Below are 23,766 nucleotides of genomic sequence, written 5' to 3'. Positions count from 1 at the left end.
TTCTGGAAAGCCAAGACCGCGGAAAAAGCGCGTACACCTGGCGGGGGCGGGGGGCCGGGGGGCCAGGGCACGAGCCTAACGCCCCCAAGCAGCTGGAGGTACTGGGAGGAGCCTCATTTGCATAACGGCCGTCCTTGGGTCTTCTAGCGAGGGTCGGGGTCCCGCCCCTCACCCAACTAGACATCTGTTGGGCTTCGGGTCGGTCACTCCGACCCAGGCAAGCCTGTGGCTGGGCTGGAAGAGTTTGTGCGGGCGGTCCCGGGAGCGGATTGGCTCTGGGAGTTTCCAGAAGGCGGCTATAAGAGCGGGGAACCCGGAGGGGGGAGCAGGGAGGCTGGTTGCGCTCGCGGAGAAGCAGTGCGAGGTGACCGTTAGTTGACGCCGCGGACTGCCTCTCCCTGGTTTTCTCGTCCTAACATCGCTCGTTTATCTTTCAGTCAGGATGTCCGCCCGCGGCCCGGCTATCGGCATCGACCTGGGCACCACCTACTCATGCGTGGGGGTCTTCCAACACGGCAAAGTGGAAATCATCGCCAATGACCAGGGCAACCGCACCACCCCCAGCTACGTGGCCTTCACGGACACCGAGCGCCTCATCGGCGACGCCGCCAAAAACCAAGTGGCCATGAACCCCACTAACACCATCTTCGACGCCAAGAGGCTGATCGGTCGCAAGTTCGAGGACGCCACGGTGCAGTCGGACATGAAACACTGGCCGTTCCGGGTGGTGAGCGAGGGAGGGAAGCCCAAGGTGCAGGTGGAGTACAAGGGGGAGATGAAGACCTTCTTCCCCGAGGAGATCTCCTCCATGGTCCTCACTAAGATGAAGGAGATCGCAGAAGCCTACCTGGGGGGCAAGGTGCAGAGCGCGGTCATCACGGTCCCCGCCTATTTCAACGACTCGCAGCGCCAGGCCACTAAGGACGCGGGCACTATCACGGGCCTCAACGTGCTGCGCATCATCAACGAGCCCACGGCGGCTGCCATAGCTTACGGCCTGGACAAGAAAGGCTGCGCAGGTGGTGAGAAGAACGTGCTCATCTTTGACCTGGGCGGCGGCACCTTCGACGTGTCCATCCTGACCATCGAGGATGGCATTTTTGAGGTGAAGTCCACGGCCGGTGACACCCACCTGGGCGGCGAGGACTTCGACAACCGTATGGTCAGCCACCTGGCAGAAGAGTTCAAGCGCAAGCACAAGAAGGACATTGGGTCCAACAAGCGCGCGGTGCGGCGGCTGCGCACCGCCTGCGAGCGCGCCAAGCGCACGCTGAGCTCGTCCACACAGGCGAGCATCGAGATCGACTCGCTGTACGAGGGCGTGGATTTCTACACGTCCATCACCCGCGCCCGCTTCGAGGAGCTCAACGCGGACCTCTTCCGCGGGACCTTGGAGCCGGTAGAGAAGGCGCTGCGCGACGCCAAACTGGACAAGGGCCAGATCCAGGAGATTGTGCTGGTGGGTGGTTCTACCCGTATCCCCAAGATCCAGAAGCTGCTGCAAGATTTCTTCAATGGCAAAGAGTTGAACAAGAGCATCAACCCCGACGAGGCGGTGGCCTACGGCGCCGCAGTGCAGGCGGCCATCCTCATCGGAGACAAGTCGGAGAACGTGCAGGACCTGCTACTACTAGACGTGACTCCGTTGTCGCTGGGCATCGAGACGGCTGGCGGCGTCATGACCCCACTCATCAAAAGGAACACCACGATCCCCACCAAGCAGACGCAGACCTTCACCACCTACTCAGACAACCAGAGCAGCGTGCTGGTGCAAGTGTACGAAGGCGAACGGGCCATGACCAAGGACAACAACCTGCTAGGCAAGTTCGACCTGACTGGGATTCCCCCGGCACCCCGTGGGGTCCCCCAGATCGAGGTCACCTTCGACATTGATGCCAACGGCATCCTCAACGTCACCGCTGCTGACAAGAGCACTGGTAAGGAAAACAAAATCACCATTACTAACGACAAGGGTCGTCTGAGCAAGGATGACATTGACCGGATGGTTCAAGAGGCGGAGCGGTACAAGTCGGAAGATGAAGCTAATCGCGACCGGGTGGCAGCCAAAAATGCGGTGGAGTCCTATACCTACAACATCAAGCAGACGGTGGAAGACGAGAAACTGAGGGGCAAGATTAGCGAGCAGGACAAAAACAAGATCCTCGACAAGTGTCAGGAGGTGATCAACTGGCTTGACCGAAACCAGATGGCAGAAAAAGACGAGTATGAACACAAGCAGAAAGAGCTTGAAAGAGTATGCAACCCCATCATCAGCAAACTTTACCAAGGCGGTCCTGGCGGCGGTTCTGGAGCGTCCGGGGGACCTACTATTGAGGAAGTGGACTAAGGCTTGCACTTAAATCAGCGTAAATCTCTTTTCCTTTCTCTTTTTTCCCCCTTTTGTTTTGGTTTCTTTGAAATGTCCTTGTGCCAAGTATGAAATCTATTGTTGAAAGTCTTTAGCCTGGTGTATGCATATGAAAGGAAAGGTACAACAACTTAGTTTAACTATAAAAGGTTAGTTCTAAAGTTTAATTTTGAGGAAAAAAAGATTTGCGGTTTCTCTTTAATGCATTTGTGTCATTGCTGATTTGAGCATTTTTTGGTTTACTTTAGTTTGTGCATGGATATTTGTTTGAGATGGGAAACCTGGCCTTTGCACACCTGTCCTATGGAAGCTTAGTAACAAAATACATAAATGCTTAAAACTGTTTATTTTTATGTACTACTTTAAGACTAAGCATCACAGTGATCTTAAGGACAGGTATATTTTGCAAATAAATGCAAATTTCAAGTAAAGCTGAAATTGATCTCAAACTTATTGTCTTGGAGTTTTTCAATTTTACCTCCTTCCCATGTTTTATTCATGTTGGTTTTTAAAATGTTAGTGTGATGTGAAATTTATCTAATCCAATATTCTCTAATTCTCAGATGAAGTTCCCGCCTTGAATTATCAACAACTTAAGGGGAGAAGAATCTGGGTAAACTTTTCTTCTCCCTTTTTAACCTGACTGGGGTCTTCTAGTATACCCAGGCTCCTAAGACCTGGTTTAAGTGTTCTACTGAAAATCCACTTGACTATTCCAGGAAAATACAAGCTATATTTTGGGGTTAAGTATAAAAATGATTGATTTTTTTTAACCTAGTGGAGGCAGAAGTTATCTTCTCATTATAGTCAAAGGTAGTATAAAAAAAAGTTGTATTTTGTGACATACAGGTGCCTGTAAGTCACTTTAAAGCTTGCCTGCTTTAGAGTTTAAAAGTGACTTAACATTAAGTACAGATCAAGTCAAATTTGTTTTAACTTTAATTTTCTAGCAAAACAGCTCAACTTCTGAGTTTGTGGAAAATTCTATAAGAACATGTTTCCAGCAGTTGTAACTATTGGGAGATAGGGGAAGATGATCTATAGGCCCCTCTCCCATTTGAAGCTCATAATGTTTTTGCAGTACTTGCCTCACAAATCACTATAATAAACTTTTTTTTAATATTTATTTTTTAGTTATAGGTGGACACAATATATTTTATTTGTATGTGGTGCTGGGGATCAAACCCAGTGCCTCACACATGGTAAGCGAGCACTCTACCTCCAAGCCACAGCCTCAACACATAAACTTCTTTTTTAAAAGGCAAACTACAAGATAGTACTGTATATTGTTAATATACAACATGACCATTTATCTTTCTGATTTGAGATTGTTACAAATAGAATATTTCAAACCCTTTGGAAATCCACATCCTTGGGAGAAGGTGGTTTTTATTATTTTTTTAAATGGAATGACACTTCTGCTTTATTCTCATTTATTTCCTTTAAAGGGAATTTAGGAGAAATTCAGTAAACTTTATTGGAAAAAATTCATAGTTTTAACCCAATGTTTTCACTGTATAAATGTCCTTTTATCTCTTTCCAAGTGAAAAGATTTTCCTCATGTTGTTCAAAGATAATTGGATTATAAAATTATATAAATTATGAATTATAAAAACTTTATTTTCAATCTAGCAGCAGACCCTTTGGGGCCATAAAGAGACTAATTTTTGGAATAATAGTATGAGTAATAATTTAGGGCTTCTCACACAATAGTTGACCCTTACATACAGATAAGTTTTACTTTAGTCTCACTTGGGTCAGGGGAGAGAGAAGAAGATAAATAGGCAATTGTGAAATTACTTCAGAATACTTCTTAAGAAATTTAAAGGTGATTATTAGAAAAGCTGATGGTAACTTGGGTTTATTAGTGTTAGTGTTATAGTGGTGGAAAGTTTTTGGCAATGGGTGTTTCTTTGTCTACACATAGCATCACATAAATGTTTGACAAACTAGTACTGACAGAATCAGGTAAACAGTGGCTTTAAAGTGACTTTTTCTTTTTCTTTTTTTTTTTTTTTTTTTTTTTTGTGGTGTTGGGGATTGAATCCAGGACCTTGTGCATGCAAGGCAAGCATTCTACCAATTGAGCTATATCCCCAGCCCTAAAATGACTTTTTTACGTGAGTTTTACCAAGTTAATATTCATACTATTGCCCTTTTCCAGTTCTTTGCTGAAAGTGTTGATCTTTTGTTCTGACTTCAAAAAATAATATCTTTAAGTGCAATTTGGTATTAGTATGACTATTTTAAACCTCATCATAGAAATTAGTTTCTAAAGTCTTAAACTGACCTTTGGTAGTCCTTGATCATATGGCCTGGCCTCCTGCAACCAGCTATTGTCCTAACCTTAATGTATTAGATGCTTTATTTTCTGTTGTTTTAAAAAATAATTTATACACTTTTAGCTGCCTTGAGTGTTTTTAAATTTAATTCTTCTCAAATTTACCTGAATTCAAATATTACTAAGATAAAGGCACCAAAGTGGCCATTTAGTGTTTCCCAGGAGTTAGTTGAAACTGGTAACCCAAGAACTCTGGGAACTCCTTAGAAGATGTAAGGCCAGCCATAGTCAAATAACAGTGGAAAAAGTACTTGATGTTAGGATAGGGCTAAATTACAGTTTAAGGAATCATTAACATCACTTGAACTCAAAAGTAGTAAAACTGTGACTACTGATCACGATTAAAGCAAATGTACTATATATAGATGCTAAGAGATTGGAAAGATATATTTCTCCAGGCACTTACATTCTTATCTGAATGTATGATTAAAGGTTGTCCCTGTTTTAAGGTGATAAATCTAGACATCTATTACAATAAGACACGACAGATTATTTACAGAATTTGAGGTGTGTGACATTTCAAAAACAATCTCACTTTGTTTTGTACAGTAACTAGTCAATGGAAAGGCATTAAAACTTGTACATTAGGAGATACTAATGCTATTGACATCTTTAAACTTACATGCATAAATAGGATATTTAATACACCACCTGTTCAGTATGTCAGAGATTTTAAATGATAATTTAATTATTGGTATTATGTATTAACCAGGAATACAGTGGCTCTTTCTGGATAAAATCAAAGGTCTTTTTATGAAGCTAAATGGGGCCTATAAGACATTGCTACTTTAAATTGAATATAGTTTATAAACATTGTGTTGAGAGGTGGTCTTGGTGGCACATGCCTGTCATCCCATAATGACTGGGAGGCTGAGACGGGAGGATGGTAAGTTTAAAGCCAGCCTCAGCAAAAGGCAAGGCACAAAGCAATTCAGTGAGGACATGTCTCTAAATAACATACAAAATAGGGCTGGGGATGTGGTTCAGTGGTACTCAAGAGTACCCATGAGTTCAATCCCCAGTACAAAAAAAAATTTGTTGAGAGACATATTCCCTTGATTTTTGAATACTAGAATTTTTTTTTAAATCATATGCCACAAGACAATTGCTAAGAGAATTTATATATAGCTTACAATATGTGAGTAAACTGTTTTGAATTAATTACAGAATTAGAAATTAGAGGCAGAATTTTGTTCCTTGGAGAAAAATTATTGATCTTCAGAAAGAGTGCAGTTTTTTAAAAAATATTTTTAGTTGTACATGGACACAATATATTTTTTTTATGTAGTGCTAATAACTGAAACTAGTGCCTCACATGTGTTAGGCAAGTGCTCTACCACTGCACCATACAACCCCAGACCAGTTTTTATTTTTTTAAATATTTTTTTTTAGTTGTAGTTAACACAATATCTTTATTTTAACCTAAGGCCTTGAACGTGCTAGACAAGTACTCTACTGCTGAGCCACAGCCCCAGCCCCAGTTTTTATTTTTGATATGACTCTTGGAATGGAAATATTTTAGGGGTTTTGCATTTTTGAAATTGTATAGTGTGATACTTAATGTTATATTTCCCTTAGAACAAATCAAGAAGTCATAGGCCCTTTCCTTGACCCCTTTCATTGTAGATCAGGTTGTTTGTGAATTGATGAGTAGGGAAATAAGCAACCTATTCAGAATTTGATATTGCCATTTTCTTTTATGGAAAATTAATTTTTAAGGTAGAATTATAACTAAGTCTGCCCTTATGACTTTTTCATAGTATAAGCATACACTGTATTCAGTTAATATCTTGAGCCTAAAGTTTGAGACCAACAGCTTACTTCTGTGTTATATGCTCTTAGTTATACTTTGAGGAGTATAACTTTTTCCCTTAATTAGGCAAAAAAAAAAAAATGTCTTGTAGGGCACTTGGAATTATTAGCTATTTATAAGTCATCTTTATATTCCTACTTTAAAGGTCACAAATTGTTTTTCTTTAAATAAATACATTTCTAGGGTAGGTTGTAAATTTCTAGTGCTATTTTAAAAATAAAAACCTAAAAAGAATTCTTAAGTAAAGTGATAGAGAATTCTAAGATGGTCCATCAGAGTTACTGAAGTTTCTCTTTAAACATTGTTTTTCTAGAACATTCGAAATAACTTGTGTAGATATTTTGAGTTCTCAATAACTTATTTTTTAGCATTCAAATTATGCATAGATTTAAATGCCTTTTGTACTAGAAATAATTTTTCTTTTTTTATTAATTTATCTTAATTTGGTATATATGACAACAGAATGCATTTTGATTCATTGTACACAATTGCAGCACAACTTTTCATTTCTCTGGTTGTACATGATGTAGCATCACACCATATGTGCAGTCAAAATGTACCTAGGGTAATGACGACCATCTCATTGTACCCTCTTTCCTGCCCTCCCTCCCCTTTGCCCAATCAAAGTTCCTCCATTTTCCCCATGCCTCCCCCCTCCCCATTATGGATCACCATCCACTTATCATAGAGACCATTCTGTCTTTGTTTTGGGGGGATTGGCTTACTTTGCTTAGCATGATATTCTCCAACTCTACCCATTTACCTGAAAATACCATAATTTTATTCTCTGTCAATAACATTTTTTACCTTAGTTTTGTATATTACACTGCCTGAGTTACACTATGGTATGGTATATAAGATCTTTGGTTTTTCATTAAAACTTCATACATTTGGGGGAGCAATTTGAAGAGTTTAATGACCACACTCTGAGTATGATTGTGAAATGACTGAATTCCATCCAGATTCCATCCAGATTTCTTTCTCAGACTTTCCGGGGAGCTTTTCTTCATTTTTTTCTCCCTGTTTTCCCCACCTCAAGTTATGTACATTGTTTGAAAAAAAGACTTTTGGCATCTGGAATATTTCTCTTGTCCTTTCAAGGTAGTCATCTGGTAGTAAGCAAGCCTATCCTCAGTGTCAAAACAGCACTGCCAATGTATACATGGGTTTCCATATATCTGAGCCAACCTGAACAGCTACCAGAATGGATCTAGATGATTACGATTTTATAGTTTATCCTGATATAATCAGTAATTGTCACCAAGTAGTGAGATGGGAGGGTAGGGGTAGGAATCGGCAGGGTATCTCTAGCCACAATTTTAAAGTTTATGGGAGCATAAAAATCCTAACTACTGAGTATCTTTTATGCTATTTAAACTATAGCAAACTATTAGGTATTCCTAATCATGTTGCATTGCTTGCTTCTGTGTTGGAAGGGGAAAATATCAACCAAAATCTGCATACCAATTCAATTGCAAAAGGAAATTACAAGATATGTGATTTGAAAAGTGAAAAATATATGTAAAAATAGCAACTTAATTACACATTTACACCGAGCACGTTTTCTGAGTTGAGCAACACTAATTTTGAGTACTTAATTAAGGCTGGTGCTTTACACACACAACTATGAAAATCTTCATAACTCCTGATTTGGGTATTTTCAGAAGCAGGATGGGAGCTGTTTTACCCTAGGTTCCACAACTGGTGAAGAGGCAGAAATGTTCTGAAAATCTCTGGTGTCCCATTCACTAGGCCACACTACTTCTTCCCTCCCAACACCTCAAAATCAACGTAGGTCCAACCTACTTAATGTAGAAAGGTGGGAACAGACAGTTCTTCCCTATAGGAGGGAATTTAGTTGCTGCTTTGAAACAACGCAGAAGTGTACTATCACCGCGGGAATGCCCTCAAGTCCTGCGCAGCTTTACTACGGGGTCAGACAGTAAACCGATCCAGCGAAGATTGCGAGGTGCTAACGGAGCACCGGGTGGGGCTTTAGGGACCTGGAGAGAAGCGCGAGTCCCGCCGACACGCGGCGGAAGCAGCTCCCGACCCCGCCCCGCGTCCGGTGAGCCAGCGCCCGCGACGGGTAGCCTGGGCGACGCTGTGAGGCGGCCAGGGTGCGGCCAGGGTGCAGCCATGTACCGGCTGCCCGAGTCTAAGAGGAAGCGGTGGGACAAGCAGGCCCCTTCCCGGCAGGACGTACAAACCGCCTGTGTCCTCCCCTCTCCCGGGGCTGGTGAAGGCGGCCCTGCTCTCCCGGATCGGCAATCGGCGCCGCGGGCGACGGTGGCAGGCTCGGCGGGTGCCCGGGACAACAACCTACCGGCACCCGCACGCCCTCGTCCTTTGCTGCGCTCCGTGACCTCCTCCACAGGCGGGTCGCCGCCTTCCTCCGGGACCGGTAGTTCTCAAAAACATACCGGCATATTTGCCCACAAAAACAGACCTAGAGAGGTACATTGAGCAGTAGGTAGGAATTGAATTCTGGCTCCACACGCAGATGTTTAGATGCTCGTGAAAGCCCCCCTCACCACCTCTGATTGGAGGGTTGCAAAGTAGCCCAACAGCTGGGGAGCGTCGGGGGTGGGGGCAGAGAAGCAGCCCTGTTCTGGATAGGACCCGGGGCAAGGAGGGGCTGGTGGGTTGCTCTCTACCACTACCTGAAAGGGTTTTGGAGATTGCCTCGGAACGGAGGGCGAAGGGTTTTGAGCAGGCTGCTGTTTTGTGTCCAGCTCAGGTCAAAGGTTGTGGCCATGCTCGGCATCAATTTATTTTGTCCCAAATATTTTTGTCCGATGAATCTTGAGTTATGTGCAGTTTAAATTTTCTTTCTTCCTCCCTTTCCTTTCCTGAGCCGTCCCTTCTTTCCTCTTCCTACTTTCTTCCCTCCCTCCCTCCCTTCCTACTGAAACCAAACCAAAAAGCAATCAAAAACGATAAGTTAAAAATACACTTTTAAGATTCTACATCTTTATTGACTAGAGTTTAAAAAAGACGTGTGAGTTATTAAAGGTTTATGTAACATGTGGTTTGAAAATTGAACTTTTAATTATTTTTGCTTCAATCATTTCATTTTGCAGCAATCAGGATTACAGTTAGGGATGTGGTACTGGAAAGATGAAACCAAAACTCTTGAATTCAGAAGGTAAATTTTAATAAAACTTTATTAGCAGTTTTATAAAATTACATATGTGTGGGATAAAAAATAAGCAATGTAGAAAAGTATAGAGATTCTGGAAGCTAAGAAATACACAGGAATATATATCTTCCCTACTGCTAGAAAAATAAATATTTAACCAGTGTGTTCCCTTTATAGTATTATTTAGCATTATTCTACAAAAAGGATATTTTATATTACTAGTTGGAATTATTGCCTAATTCTATCTCATTCTTTTGACCACAATTTCAAATATGTAACATTACAATTTGTATTGAAAAAAAAGTATAGAGAATAAAATAAATATCTGGTGAAGTCCCACTATCTGGAGATTATCATTTTACTGAACAGCCTTGCAGACATCACTTTCTGTTAATTAACCCTTACCAGCTGCTTCCCATGTACCAGCCTTTCTACTAATCAGTCCACAAACCCTTTGAAACAGCTGCTATCCAGTTTACAGATAAAGAAACTGAGGTTTCAAAGGGCTAAGTGATTTGAAAATTAAGTAACTTGGTCCAATAGCATAGCTCATAAGTGACTAAGAAGATTTAAATGTATGCATGTTTGGCTCCAGAGTCCATATTCTTAATACTGTGTAAAATTGCCTTTGTAAGTTATAGAAATAGTTTTACATGAGTGGGATCATATTACACCTCCTGCAATGATGGTACATTTTATAAGGAAATATAATTAGATTAGAAAAACTAATCTAAAATCCTGAATCTAGCTGGGAGTGGTGGCACATATCTGTAATCCCAGTGGCTCAGGAAGCTCGGGTAGGAGGATCACGAGTTCAAAGCCAGCCTCAGCAATTTAACAAGGCACTAAGCAACTCAGTGAGACCCTGTCTCAAATTAAAATACAAAAAAGGTCTGGGGATGTTGCTCAGTGGTTAAGTACCCTGCTATCAATAGAAAAAATAAATACTGACTCTAAAACTATATAACTAAACTGATAATACTAGCCACTACTTGTGTATCTAGTGCATATTTTTCTAATTCTTATAAATAGCTATGTGAAGTGAGCATTAATATTCTCATTTTATGGGGGCTGGGTTGTGGCTCAGCAGTAGAGTGCTCGCCTAGCACATGAGAGACCCTGGGTTCCATCCTCAGCACCACATAAAAATAAATAAAGGTATTGTGTCCAAACAACTACAACTAAAAAATAAATATTTTTAAAAATTTTTAAAAATATTCTCATTTTATTGGTGAAGAAACAGAGGGTCAGTGAGATTAAGCAAAGTCATATAGACATTGAGTAGCACAACTGATAGTTTGAACCAAAATTAGTCTGATGCCAAAGCCCTTTCCACTTACAAGCTCTCTCCCTCTATTAGACTGTAAGCCCCTCAGCAGCAGAAAATGCCTTACTCATCTTCATGTCCCAGGAACTTTACAGAATGGGTGCTCAACAAATGTTTATTGAGATGTTCAGTTAACCAGCTGGATTCAAGTGGAGGAATACTAGAGGTAGGGGACCAATCAGAAGGCCATTGATTGCAGGATTAGAGATAGTTATAGTAAGTAGCAGAATTAACTCCATGCAGTTAAAAACAGAAGGGTGAAGGACAAAGAAATATTTAAGAGGTGGAATTGACAGAATGTTTGGATAAAATTGATAGAATATAAGTGGCTGGATATAAAAGGAGAGGGGAAGTAGGTGTCTTTATTGACTCCCAGGTGTCTGAGTGGAGAAAGTGAGTGGCTAGGCTTGCCCTTCACTCAAATACAGATTAAAAGACACAAATGTGTGTTTGAGTTTGCTCTGACATGTTCACATGAATATGACTCTTCAGCTGTTGGACAAATGGGGCTGGAGGCCAGGAAGAACTTTGCTAAGTATATATAGTTACATTATAAATATAATGACATGGAGGTCAAACAAATAATTAAAAGGCTTCACATTTTATTAGCATCAAAATTAAGTTTCATAGAATATATTTGTTCCAGGATTAAGGAATCTTTTATGTCCAAAGTAGTAATTTTAGTTTTGCTTTTTTTTCCCTCAGAAATGTCATAGAAGATTCTGTTTGGCAGCTTCTAAAGCATTACACTTGGTGACTGTGAGACAGACAGCTGTGGTATTAAATGAAAGACTAGTCACAGGAATCAAAATAGAATGTGGGTCTAAAATTTTCCTATATTTGCCTTCATCTACATATAGATACATACAGATATACATATCTATTCTTCATACCATATGTATATCACTATGTATCTATATGTAGATATAGACATATATAGGTGCTGGGGATCAAACCTAGCATGCTAGGCAGGTACTCTACACTGAACTACATCCCCAGCCCTCTTCATGTATATTTAAGGACTATCTTAGGTAGTGACATAGTGCTTCAGGAGGCTGAGGCAGGAAAATCCCAGATTTGAGGCCAGCCTGGGCAATTTAGCAAGAACTTGTCTCAAAATTTAAAAAATTATGTGGCCTACGCACATACATTCTGGGACAGTTTGAGGAGGTGTAGAAAGGAACATGATGAAGAATAGATAGGGACAGCCCTTTTGTAAGATGTAAATTACAAAAGAGCTGTAAGGAGATGTAACTCAGTGGTAGAGGGCTTGTCTAGCACATGTGAAGTCCTGGGTTTGATCTTCAATAATGAAAAATAAAATAAATATAAATAAAGGCCATCTTAGCCCTCTTTAATGAAAATTGTACCATACTTACTGAACTTCTGTATAAATGAAGTTAATTGGCAGTATTTTTAAAAAATATTTACTCTTTTTAGTTGTAGTTGGACATCATACCTTTATTTATTTATTATTAAGGGATGCTGAGGATCGAACCCAGGGCCTCACACATGCTAGGTGAGCACTCTACTGCTGAGCTACAATCCCAGCCCAGTTAGCAGTACTTTTCAAACTAATCTTCAGTGCTAATCCAGGTAGCACTATTTCATATTTGAGCCTACTAATAAACTTACAGATAATCAGTTTCATAGTTTTTCATATTTATAAATTATTCATATTCACAAGCTAAAGTTTCTTTTGTTACCAAATTGTTATTAAAATATGACTTGATTTGATTTCCCCTAGTTTTAGAGATGGTATGACTTAAAATATTGGTTGTAATTAATTGTCTATTTTAAAAAAGCTAGAGAGGTTTATAATTGTACCCAACACAAAGAAGTAATAATTGTTTAAGGTGATAGATACACCAGTTACCTTGATTTGATCATGATATTATATAAATGTATTGAAATATCACAGTGTACCCCAGTTACTATATGTTGATTAAATGTATTAAAAAATAATATCTAAGTCACATGGTATAATATTGTCCCAAAAAGGCTAGATACAAAGTGTAAATACTGCTGGGCACAGTGGAACATGCCTATAATCCCAGTGATTTGGGAGGCTGAGGCAGGAGCCTCAAGCGAGTTCTAGGCCGGCCTCACCATCTTAGTGAGACCCTGTCTCAAAATGAAAAAGGGCTGGGGATGCAACTCAGTAGTTAAATGCCCCTGGGTTCAATCCCCAGTACCAAAAATAAATAAATACCCCCCAAACACCAAAGCCCCCCAATGAAAAAGTAAATGGTTGAATGAATGGTTATATGTGTGTAAAACTTTTTAAAACAAAAGGAATTGCCATGATAGAAGTAAAAAAATAGCAGTTACCTTTAGGGGTATTATCAGCTGGCACATAGTGGGGGACAGTACAAGGGAACCTGCCCATGTACTGGAAATGGTTTTTATGTGTTGGTGGTAGTTACGTGGGTATATACATATTAAAAACTTGATCACGCTTTATACTTAGGATTTTTTAAAAATTTTTTATTGTTGGTTGTTCAAAACATTACATAGTTCTTGATATATCATATTTCACACTTTGATTCAAGTGGGTTATGAACTCCCATTTTTACCCCGTATACAAATTGCAGAATCACATCAGTTACACATCCATTGATTTACATATTGCCATACTAGTGTCTGTTGTATTCTGCTGCCTTTCCTATCCTCTACTATCCCCCCTCCCCTCCCCTCCCCTCTTCTCTCTCTACCCCCTCTACTGTCATTCATTTCTCCCCCTTGTATTATTTTCCCCTTTCCCCTCACTTCCTCTTGTATGAAATTTTGTATAACCCTGAGGATCTCCTTCCATTTCCATGCAATTTCCCTTCTCTCTCCCTTTCCCTCCCACCTCTCATCCCAGTTTAATGTTAATCTTGTTCTCATGCTCTTCGTCCCTACTCTGTTCTTAGTTACACTCCTTATATCAAAGAAGACATTTGGCATTTGTTTTTTAGGGATTGGCTAGCTTCACTTAGCATAATCTGCTCTAATGCCATCCATTTCCCTGCAAATTCTATGATTTTGTCATTTTTTAATGCAGAGTAATACTCCATTGTGTATAAATGCCACATTTTTTTTTATCCATTCATCTATTGAAGGGCATCTAGGTTGGTTCCACAGTCTTGCTATTGTGAATTGTGCTGCTATGAACATCGATGTAGCAGTATCCCTGTAGCATGCTCTTTTTAGGTCTTTAGGGAATAGACCTAGAAGGGGAATAGCTGGGTCAAATGGTGGTTCCATTCCCAGCTTACCAAGAAATCTCCATACTGCTTTCCAAATTGGCTGCACCAATTTGCAGTCCCACCAGCAATGTACAAGTGTACCCTTTTCCCCACATCCTCGCCAGCACTTGTTGTTTGACTTCATAATGGCTGCCAATCTTACTGGTATACTTAGGATTTATTTGCTTTAGTACTTATAAGTTACAACTCAATTTAAAACAAAAATTAAATACCCCAAGTAGAGATTATGTGGCCTACACACATACATTCTGGGACAGTTTGAGGATATGTAGAAAGGAATATGATGAAGAATAGATAGGGACAGCCCTTTTGTGGTGAAGCTGTTTCAAGTTTTAGTAACTCAGTTTGGCAAACCTTAGGTTACCTTAAGTGTCCTGCTATTAGGGACAGTAGTACTAAGGTGGAGGAAAATAGACCTTTGTATATTTTATGGCCAGAGTTAGTGTTTGGGTTCAGTGGAAATATAGGTGCTGATTTCTTATTAAAGTCTGAACATATCTGAGTGGGCAGTGGTTGGAGTAGAAGCTGCAGAGGTGGCAGGCTTGTCCAGGAACCCTTACTGAGTACATGGGCTGCATTTCTGCTCTAGAAAGCTCCTCCCATGGGAACACTGAGGAGCAAGATTCCAATTAGGTGGATAATCTTAGAGGGAGGGGGTAGGACCTAGATGAATTCTAACAGAATAGAGAGATTAGGACAGTAGGTGAGTCAGTAAGCATGTAGAGGGGTTGAAAGATTTAGTTATACAGGTAATAAATATACCTTCTTATTATTAAACTATTCAAATAATGCAGAAACATACAGATGTGGAAGACAGATTTCTTTACCACTATCTCGTCTCTGCCCCAGCCCTCCACCCCTCATTGGAATAGCCACCATTAACAATTGGTATTCTTAAACTTATTTATTTTTCTTGCCTTTCCCCCACCCTAATAACTCAGTACACCCTCCCCCATGATCCCAATCCTTGGAGACCAATGATAAGAGGAACATCAGAAAGAATAAAAAGCGTGGAAATCATCCATTGGCCAGCATGGTGCCAGTGTCTTCAAAAAGGAAAGGAAAAGAAAGGTGGAAAAATACAAGTAATCCATTCTCTTGAGGTGACATCATGTACTTACTTTTTGGAGCTGACATATGATACAACAGGACATTAGGAGGTTGGCCAAACTGCTGGGGAGGTATTCCTCCAAAATAATTCCTTGCTGAGATTTGATAAGGAGGCAATAAGGATCTATATGATTGATATTCATCTTTAGAGAATGACTAAAACTGGGGGAAAAGTACTTCCATTACTCTATCTACATTTCAGCTTAATAGAGGCACATACAACTTTGGGCAGAGATAAAGCTACTGGTTGGGTTATCAATGCCATATTGTTTCCAAGCAGAAAAGCAATTCATAACCCACACTGGGCCACCAAACCAATGTATGTAGCAAACACCACAGTTGTGGAAAATATATTCTCTCTAAGGTAGGAACCATATCCTACTGATCTTTGAAAGACTTCTATTTTCCTGTTAGCATTTGCTGATATTCTGAGAGCGTGCATTGGCTGTAATCAGATACCATCTCATGTTCACTGTCAGCAATTGCTGACAAAAGTCTCAGGGGCCTCAGTATAAATTTGTTGTTTTTTGAGGTCTCTTGTTAATTAGATCCATTACTGCCTAATAAGTCTTATACTGCCTGTAAGGAAACCCTGAGTCAAGTAAAGGGTTCTGAAAACTTCCTGGAGACAGGCAAGTTCTTGAGAGGGGTTCAAAATTACCAAGATGACTTCTTGGGGGCAGGATTGCCTGGTGGCTAAGCCCATAGCTCTGTGGCTAGAGAACCTGGGTGCCCATCCTGGCTTTGCCATTTATTATGTGATCTCAATCAAGTTACTTAATCTCTTTCTAAGCTTCAGTTTTTCCCAGATATAAAAATGGTGTTAATATTATTTTTCTCATAGAGTTGCTATGAGGATTAAATGAGATTGTGCTGCCTGGCATGGGCACATGCCTGTAATCCCAGCGACTAGGGAGGCTGTGGCAATAGGATCAAGTTCAAAGCCAGCCTCAGCAACTTAACAAGGTCCTAAGCAACTTAGCAAGACCTTGTCTCAAAATTAAAAATAAAAAGGACTGGGGATGTAGCTCAGTGGTAAAGTGCTACTGGGTTCAATCTCCAGTACCAAAAATAAATAAATAAATAAGATTGTTCCTAAAAGCATCTGGCCCATAACAAGTACTCGATAAATTTTTAAAATCCCTCCAAACTTAGTGAGGTTTCTGCTTCTTGAGAAGTTACTACAAGATTTTTAGATAGAAATTTTTGTGTATGGTAGTATTGTGGAGGCTGCTGAGGCTGAGAGCCTAATGTAAAATCTGAAGTTTTAATCATTCTGTGTATAAATACATAAACGGAACACTGTTGTGCCCAAAAATATTTGGCCTCTGCTCATAATATATGCCATCCTAAGGTTGTATGAGTTATGATCATGATGTGATTAGTTTTTCCCTGGGAAAACATCAAGTTACTAATCATCTCATTTCTATTGCAGTTTTATATCTTCAGTAGAACTCAAGGAAAAAGGAAAGAAAGGCAAAGCCGTTCACTTTGCTGAAATTGATGGCCCCGCTTCAGAAAGGTGGTTTCACTTCTCATCCATGTCAGTTCTGCCAATGGTGCCTCTCAGTGGAATCATTTAAGTCTTTACAAACTCTAAGTTCCATTATCTCAGGCTGAAATGCAGTACCAATAAAGGAAAAATGAGGCACTACCTCAGAATTATAGTGGGAGTTACAAATCATCCCTATAAATGTATCTGAAATAACTTGGCTGTTAGTACATTTCAATTTTTTAGTTTTCTTTTAATCTGAATATTGTAACTATCCAGAAATAGATGATTGAAATGATCTCTTTTGGATGGAATATATGTGTGTGTGTGTGTGTGTGTGTACCGTACATATGATATTAGGGGTTGAACAGGGCCTTGCACATGCTGGGCAACTAACTCTACCACTGCATCACATCCCCAGCCCTATGTGTACATTTCATATCAGACAGTGTATATTCCTTTTACATCTAGCATAATAAATATAATGTTTAATAAGACACATCCCCAAATGATATTTCATTAAATGAAACCCATGCATAACTCTGAGGATCTCCTTACTTTATAGTAAATGATTCACACACTGCAAGATAGAGTAGATACAACTAAAACCTTTTAAAACACTGGGGGCTGGGCATGGTGGTGCACACTTGTAATCCCAGTGGCTCAAGAGCTGAGGTAAGAGGATTGCAAGTTGAAGGCCAGCCTTAGCAACTTAGTGAGACCCTGTTTCAAAATAAAAAAGGCTGGGGATATGGCTAAGTGGTTAAATGCCCTTGGGTTCAATCCCTGGTACCAAAAAATAAACGAACAAACAACAACAAAAAAACACTACTACATGCTGTTGTTCCAAAACAGGTTGACAGATAAAAGGCTCTCTTCAAGAGAGGATAAGTCAGCGAAAGCCTTAGAGAAACGAGGTCAGCAGGGCAACGTTACACTGGATGATGTTAAGTGTGAGTAGCTGTTCCCTCCTTCTTACACACTACCTGGTATGAACCTCTAAGGCAGCACTTTGTCTCTCTTTCAATTACCCATCTTCTCTCCTTTCAGTTGTTGCTTTGCTTTTGCTACAAGATACTGAGATGCAGAAGATCTGTTCTTTTACAACGTTTATGAGGTGTGTAATGCTTGCAAGACATTGTCTTTTCCCCTTTACTTTGCAGTAATTTCATCTGATAAGTGCTGATAGATCTGATTTTTAGAGAAACAGCAGGAAGCAGTTTCTATGTAAACCATCAACTCATCACTCAGTCACAAAGACTGAAATCAAAAAGTCTGGCAGAGGAATCCAAAAGTCACAGGAGCCCACAGGAAACCCCAACAAAGTCCCAAGGCAAGGAGTACAGAGTGCATGTTGCCAGAGTTCCATGCAGACTGCACTATATTTATATACCATTCACAGAATGTACCCATTTACTGTAGAATGTTTCTTGATTTTTCTAAACATCAGTTCCCTTAGCTACAAAATTAAGAATAGTGTCTCCTTTCTATGGCTGTCTGTGCCTGGGCTTCTCTTGGCATCTGCACATATGACTGGTCTATTAGAGTCGGGCACCCAATGCTATAGGCACTTCTCCTACATCCCCTCAGATTTCCAGTGCAGGTTGCTTGTGATGAATACCTGAGACTCTTCCCTCAGGTCTTGCTCCACTTCAGGGGCCCACTTGGCCCGAGCACTGACCTTGGCAAGCAGGACAACTCCTTAGAGTTGTTTTCTATATGATATTTTCTATACAACCTCCCAGAGCCCCTGCAGAACTGAATTATACTAGTTCACGGTGATAACACCCCATTCACTGGCTTCCTTCCTTTTCCTATTTCATTTCCACTCTCCATAGGATGTTTCCTAAGATCACGTCCTGCATTATCTGCTTACTCTCAGTTCTTTGCTTCAGGATCTTTTTCTGGGGAAACCCAAAGTTAGATAAGTAGTTATTAATATCTTGACAAAAAAATCTGTAATAGTCACCTTCATCCTGCTCTAAAGGTGCAGTTAAAAGAAAGCATGTCAGAGTAAGAATGTCCTTTGGGGGCTAGAAAGAAGGTAGTAAAAGTCTGATAAAAATATAAAGAAAACAATACCTTCTAATTGAAAAATGAGATAGCATTGTAAATCTGTGCATTCTTTTTGGAGAGCAAAACATGAAAATTTAATATGCTTGTGTACTGTGTTCTAACAATTTCACTTCTGTCTATAATATTTTAAAAAGACATCAATATCCTTCAACAGAAGACTAGTTAAGTAATTTAAGAGAGAATATTCAGCTGTTTAAAAGAATAAGGGACATCTATACATAGCATCATTGAAAGAGGTCCACACTACACATGTAAGTGACAAAAGCAAGTGGCAATAAATCATGTCTATAGAAAAAAAACACTTTAAGGCATATATTTATACATATGTATACATATTGGTGGGGGAGGATGTTATATGTAAACACCTATGCTTTAGAAGGTTTAGGAAGAATTCATTCCAAAGACTTAATAGCGGTCACCACGAGGGAGTAGGATAGAAGAGAGAATATTTTACTTTATACATTTCTGTACATTTTAAAAAAATATTTTAGTTCCCCACTTGAATCAAATGTATGAAATATGATATGTCAAGAGCATTGTAATGTTTTGAACAATAATAAAAAATATTTTAGTTGTACTTGGACACAATATCTTTATTTATTTTTATGTGGTGCTGAGGATCGAACCCAGTGCCTCACTCGTGTGAGGCAGGCTCTCTACCACTGAGCTACAGCCTCAGCCCCAATTTCTGTACATTTTTTAAACAATGGATATATATTACTTGTATGGTAAGAACTTCTTAAAAATTTAATTAATAAGCACAACTGTAAGAATTTAGTAGTCAGGCACAATGGAGCCTGTAATCCCAGGGACTTGGGAGGTAGAGGCAGGAGGATTGCAAGTTTGAGGCCAGTGTCAGCAAATTAGTGAGACCTGTCTCAAAATAAAAAATAAAAAAAAGGACTGGGAATGTAGCTGAATGGAAGAGCATCCCTGGGTTCAATTCCCAGTACAAAAGAAACAAAAAGAATTTAGTGTCTGACTTTCCAAAAATAAATCTTTTTTTTTATATAAAAAGTGAATTTCTTAACTTTCAGTAGTGTAATAGAATCTTAAATGGTAAGTAAATTAGTTGTGTGATAGGCATGTTAACATGTATTTCTACTCATGTCCTATGCCCAGATTTTTTATGAAAAACCTCATATTTGAAATAGGTTAGTGTTGATTTCTTTCTGTTTTCTAAATTTCTTCATAGAAATAAGACTCTTGACAATTTCCTCATGGCATTATTGTACTATTTATCTCATTACTTGGAAAAAAACTCGCTGGAAAAGAAGCCCCAAAGCTATATGGTGTAAGTAAGTTCTGTAAGTGCTTTTTATCATAGCCAGTTTAAAAGTAACTTTTATCTAAGGTGAAGAGATAATGGAATTTTAAAAATCTTTTGGGTGTACATGGGAGAATTTTTCCTGTTTTTAAAGCTCATTGAATAATGGGTATTCCGTACAACAAAATATTCCAACTAATAAAGAATAACAGTACCCAATAATGAGATTTAATGAAAGCCACATTAGTAATTTAAAAAATTTTAGTAACCATATTTTTAAAAGATGCAGGTTAAATTAGTTTTAAAAGTTATTTTATTTAACCCTATGAATGGAAAATATTATAACAAGTAGTCAATACTAGGAAGTGATTAATGAGATATTTTACTTTTTTTATGAAATAAGTCTTTGAAGCCTGGTGTCTTTTATACTTACAATATATCTCAATTGAAACTAGCCACATTAAATGCTCAACAGCCACATGTAGTTAGTAGCTACCATATCCAGTAGTGCAGAAATAGATTTATTTTGTTATGCTTTATATGCTAACAAAAGTTCTTGCTAAAGGGTTTGTAAGCATCTAATAAAAAAGTTAAGATTTTTTTTTTTTTTAAATAACAGATTTGGCCAAAATGACATCACAGGAAAAAACCCCAAACTTTCTTAGGCTACTTGTAAAGAACTTAATTGCTTTACACAGAGGTGGCTTAGAGATATACACCCAGGAGCAAGCTCTGGGAACTTGGAGTCCACAGCAGAACAATGCCTTGCAGACTTGGCCATGACCTTTCACAAGCATGGAACTTTCCAAGTGCCCAGCTGCCCTCCTCGTACATGTGGAACCAACCCAGTGACTTAGCTGTTAGGAATGTTGAATAGAGCCATTAACTTGCTACAGAGTATTTTGAAATGCAAAACTCCTGTATATAATCAAGCAGTTTGAAAAACATTTTATGGATAGAGAAATAGTTTCTGGATAGCAGTTTTGTAAAGGATCAAATAAATAATTCAAACACTGCTGCTACCGTAAAGCTATCATAATGTGCAATGTGGGTGTTGTTTCAGGGCAACCTTTCACAGTAAGACAGCCAGAGCATGCAGTGTTTCTATGGTAGCAAGCAAAAGGGCTAAAGCAAGTGTGAGCTTCGAAGGTACAAGGATTCTTACTATTCCCAAGTAGAAACTTATTAGACTTTGGTGGTATTTTGGCTTATTTTGTATGGTCTTTTCTAATTTTGAGGCTTATTGCTAATCTAGCAAATAAATTTGTTTTATATCTTAATTAACAGGTAACAGAAAAGAAAGATTCCTTAGTTATTTTTAAAATGCATGAAAACTCTTTAGAACATGGAGGTGTAAGACTGTTTCTTAGAAGGAATCAATTACAGAAATGAGCAAAAGCAAAGCCTTAAAATGATTGATTCTGGGGTTTGATTCTAAAAAAGCATTATAACCTTTCATTTTCAGGCTTTCCAGTAGTCAGTCCATTTACTTATTATTTAGAATTAAACATAGATTGCAATGTGATATCAGCACAGAAAAAAAATTGATTTCAGTCCAACTAGCATAGGGATAATGATAGTGCCTAATTCACAGTGTTGCACAGAAATAAACGAGATAGTGTCTTCTCTTAACCCAGTGGTCACACTTGGGAAGAAAGCTTGCATCCTGTGAGAGGAGGGCAGAAAGAAATGGAGAAAGATGTCAAAGATGCATTGTGTGTGTGGGGGGGGATTAAATGAACTCTAGAGAGGGCAAAGGGGAAAAGGGGAGGGTGTGGAAGGGAGTGGGCAGAGGGGTAGGAAAGATGGTGGAATGCGATGGTCATCATTACCCTAAGTACATGTATGAAGACACGAAGATTGTGACTCTACTTTTGTGTACAACCAGAGATATGAAAAATTGTGCTGTATATGGGTAATATGAATTGTATGTCTTTGGTTGTCATATATAACAAATTAAAATTTAAAAAATTTTTTAAAAATACAGCAAAGTAAATTGTGTAGCCAAGGGCAGGGGGAGATGCATTTAGATGATACTAGATGGTTAAAAGCCCTAATTCCAGAAAAAGAAAGCTATTCCCCATTTAAAGATGAAAACATTAAGGCTCAGAGAGGTGAAGTAATTTGTTGAAATGACATACCTACTAAGTAGTAGAGATGAGGCTAGAACCCAGGTCTAACTCAAAAGCCTGTGCTTAACCACACCCAGCACCTTCTATTGATCAACTATGGGTCTGTTTCCAGAGTTCATCCATTCAGAATCAAGATTTATAGCTCTGAACAAGACACAATTTTGCCTGAGTTTATAAACACTGTACCATAAACATTTTTCAAGTTATGATCTCCTTTATGATTTTTAATGGTGGCACAACTTTCCATAAAGTAAATGACTTGACTTTAGCTATTACGGGGTAATTTATTACAGTGGTTAAGGTTGCATATTTTGGTGCCTGGGTTAAATCTCATAGGTTTAATATGATCATTTCTGTGGCTCTTTAAATTTTTTTTTTTTTTTTTTTTTTTTTTTTTTTTTTTTGGTATAGGGGATTGAACTCAGGGGCACTCGACCACTGAGCCACATCCCCAACCCTTTTTTATATTTTATTTAGAGAAGGGTCTCACTGAGTTGCTTGATGCCTCGCTTTTGCTGGCTTTGAACTCGCTATCCTCCTGCCTCAGCCTCCTGAGCCACTGGGATTACAGATGTACACCACCACACTCCAGTTGAAATTCTTTTCAGATGTTTATTTCACAGCATTATGCTGATTTTTCTCTTACTGAAGCATCAATTTCAGCAAAATTTTTCTCTTACTGAAGCATCAATTTCAGCAAAATTTGTCATTCTTGTCATTTACTTTTTTTTTTTTTTTTAATAGTTCTGGGAATGGAACCCAGGGCCATGCTAGTCAAATGCTCTACCATTAAGCTGCACCCTGGCATTTTTAAAGAATATACTTGTTATTTCAGGTGAACTATTAATTTAGTGTTTATGGCTGTTTAAGGCAGTGCTTCAGAATGAAGTAAAAAGGCTGAAACATTATAGGGAATGGTTTTTCAGATATAGAATTTTTCTTTTTCTTTTCTTTCTTTCTTTTCTTTTCTTTTTTTTTTTTTTTTTTTTTTTGTACCAGGGATTGAACCCACGAGCACTTACCCACTGAACCAAATCCCCAGCCTTTTATTTTGAGGCAGGGTCTCACAAGGTTGCCCACAGCCTTGCTAAATTGCTGAGAGTAGCTTTGAACCTGAGATCCTGCTGCCTAAGCTTCCCAAACTGCTGGGATTACAGCAAAATAAGGCTATTAGCTTCTGGCAGCTTTGACAAAGGAAGGTTGAAGGTGCAGGAAGCAGGGAGACAGGCACTGTGATGTGGCCATTGGGGCTCATGTGGAGGGGTGTGTTTGGGTTACATGGCATTTGGACACTTAATATTGGAGCCTACTGGAAAAAGATACATTCATACATTGCTGGTGGGAATGCAGATTGGTGCAAAAATTATGAAAAGCAATATGGAGATTCCTCAGAAAACTTGGAATGAACACCATTTGACCCAGCTATCCCACTTCTTGGTTTATACCC

The 23,766-nt window shown here is 39.3% G+C and overlaps 2 protein-coding genes across 4 annotated transcripts in view; both read left to right on the top strand.

Annotated features, from left to right (window-relative positions):
* On the top strand, positions 1 to 2,817 carry Hspa2 (heat shock protein family A (Hsp70) member 2). Its single transcript, XM_046461823.2, has 2 exons — positions 1 to 98; positions 438 to 2,817. The coding sequence occupies exon 2, from the start codon at positions 443 to 445 to the stop codon at positions 2,345 to 2,347; it is 1,905 nt and encodes a 634-aa protein (XP_046317779.1). The 5' UTR covers positions 1 to 98; positions 438 to 442; the 3' UTR covers positions 2,348 to 2,817.
* Positions 2,818 to 2,950: 133 nt separating this feature from the next.
* Positions 2,951 to 23,766, top strand: part of Ppp1r36 (protein phosphatase 1 regulatory subunit 36) — a 33,461-nt gene continuing 12,645 nt past the window's right edge. For 2 of the 3 annotated variants that reach the window (XM_046461904.2, XM_046461903.2), the window contains exons 1-6: positions 2,951 to 8,979; positions 9,606 to 9,670; positions 16,788 to 16,874; positions 17,700 to 17,797; positions 17,895 to 17,961; positions 20,116 to 20,214. In XM_046461904.2, the coding sequence (XP_046317860.1) occupies positions 8,662 to 8,979; positions 9,606 to 9,670; positions 16,788 to 16,874; positions 17,700 to 17,797; positions 17,895 to 17,961; positions 20,116 to 20,214 (734 nt within the window). In that variant the 5' untranslated portion in view covers positions 2,951 to 8,661. The remainder of the gene's footprint in view (positions 8,980 to 9,605; positions 9,671 to 16,787; positions 16,875 to 17,699; positions 17,798 to 17,894; positions 17,962 to 20,115; positions 20,215 to 23,766) is intronic. The other variant, XM_046461905.2, reaches the window with a different exon arrangement.

Source organism: Marmota monax, unplaced genomic scaffold (genome assembly GCF_021218885.2).
Source record: "Marmota monax isolate L192 unplaced genomic scaffold, Marmota_monax_Labrador192_F-V1.1 WCK01_AAM20220418_F8-fsc00001, whole genome shotgun sequence".
Classification (NCBI taxonomy): Eukaryota; Metazoa; Chordata; class Mammalia; order Rodentia; family Sciuridae; genus Marmota; species Marmota monax.
Note: the sequence above shows the minus strand (reverse complement) of the source record. Positions and strands in the feature narration are given on the sequence as shown.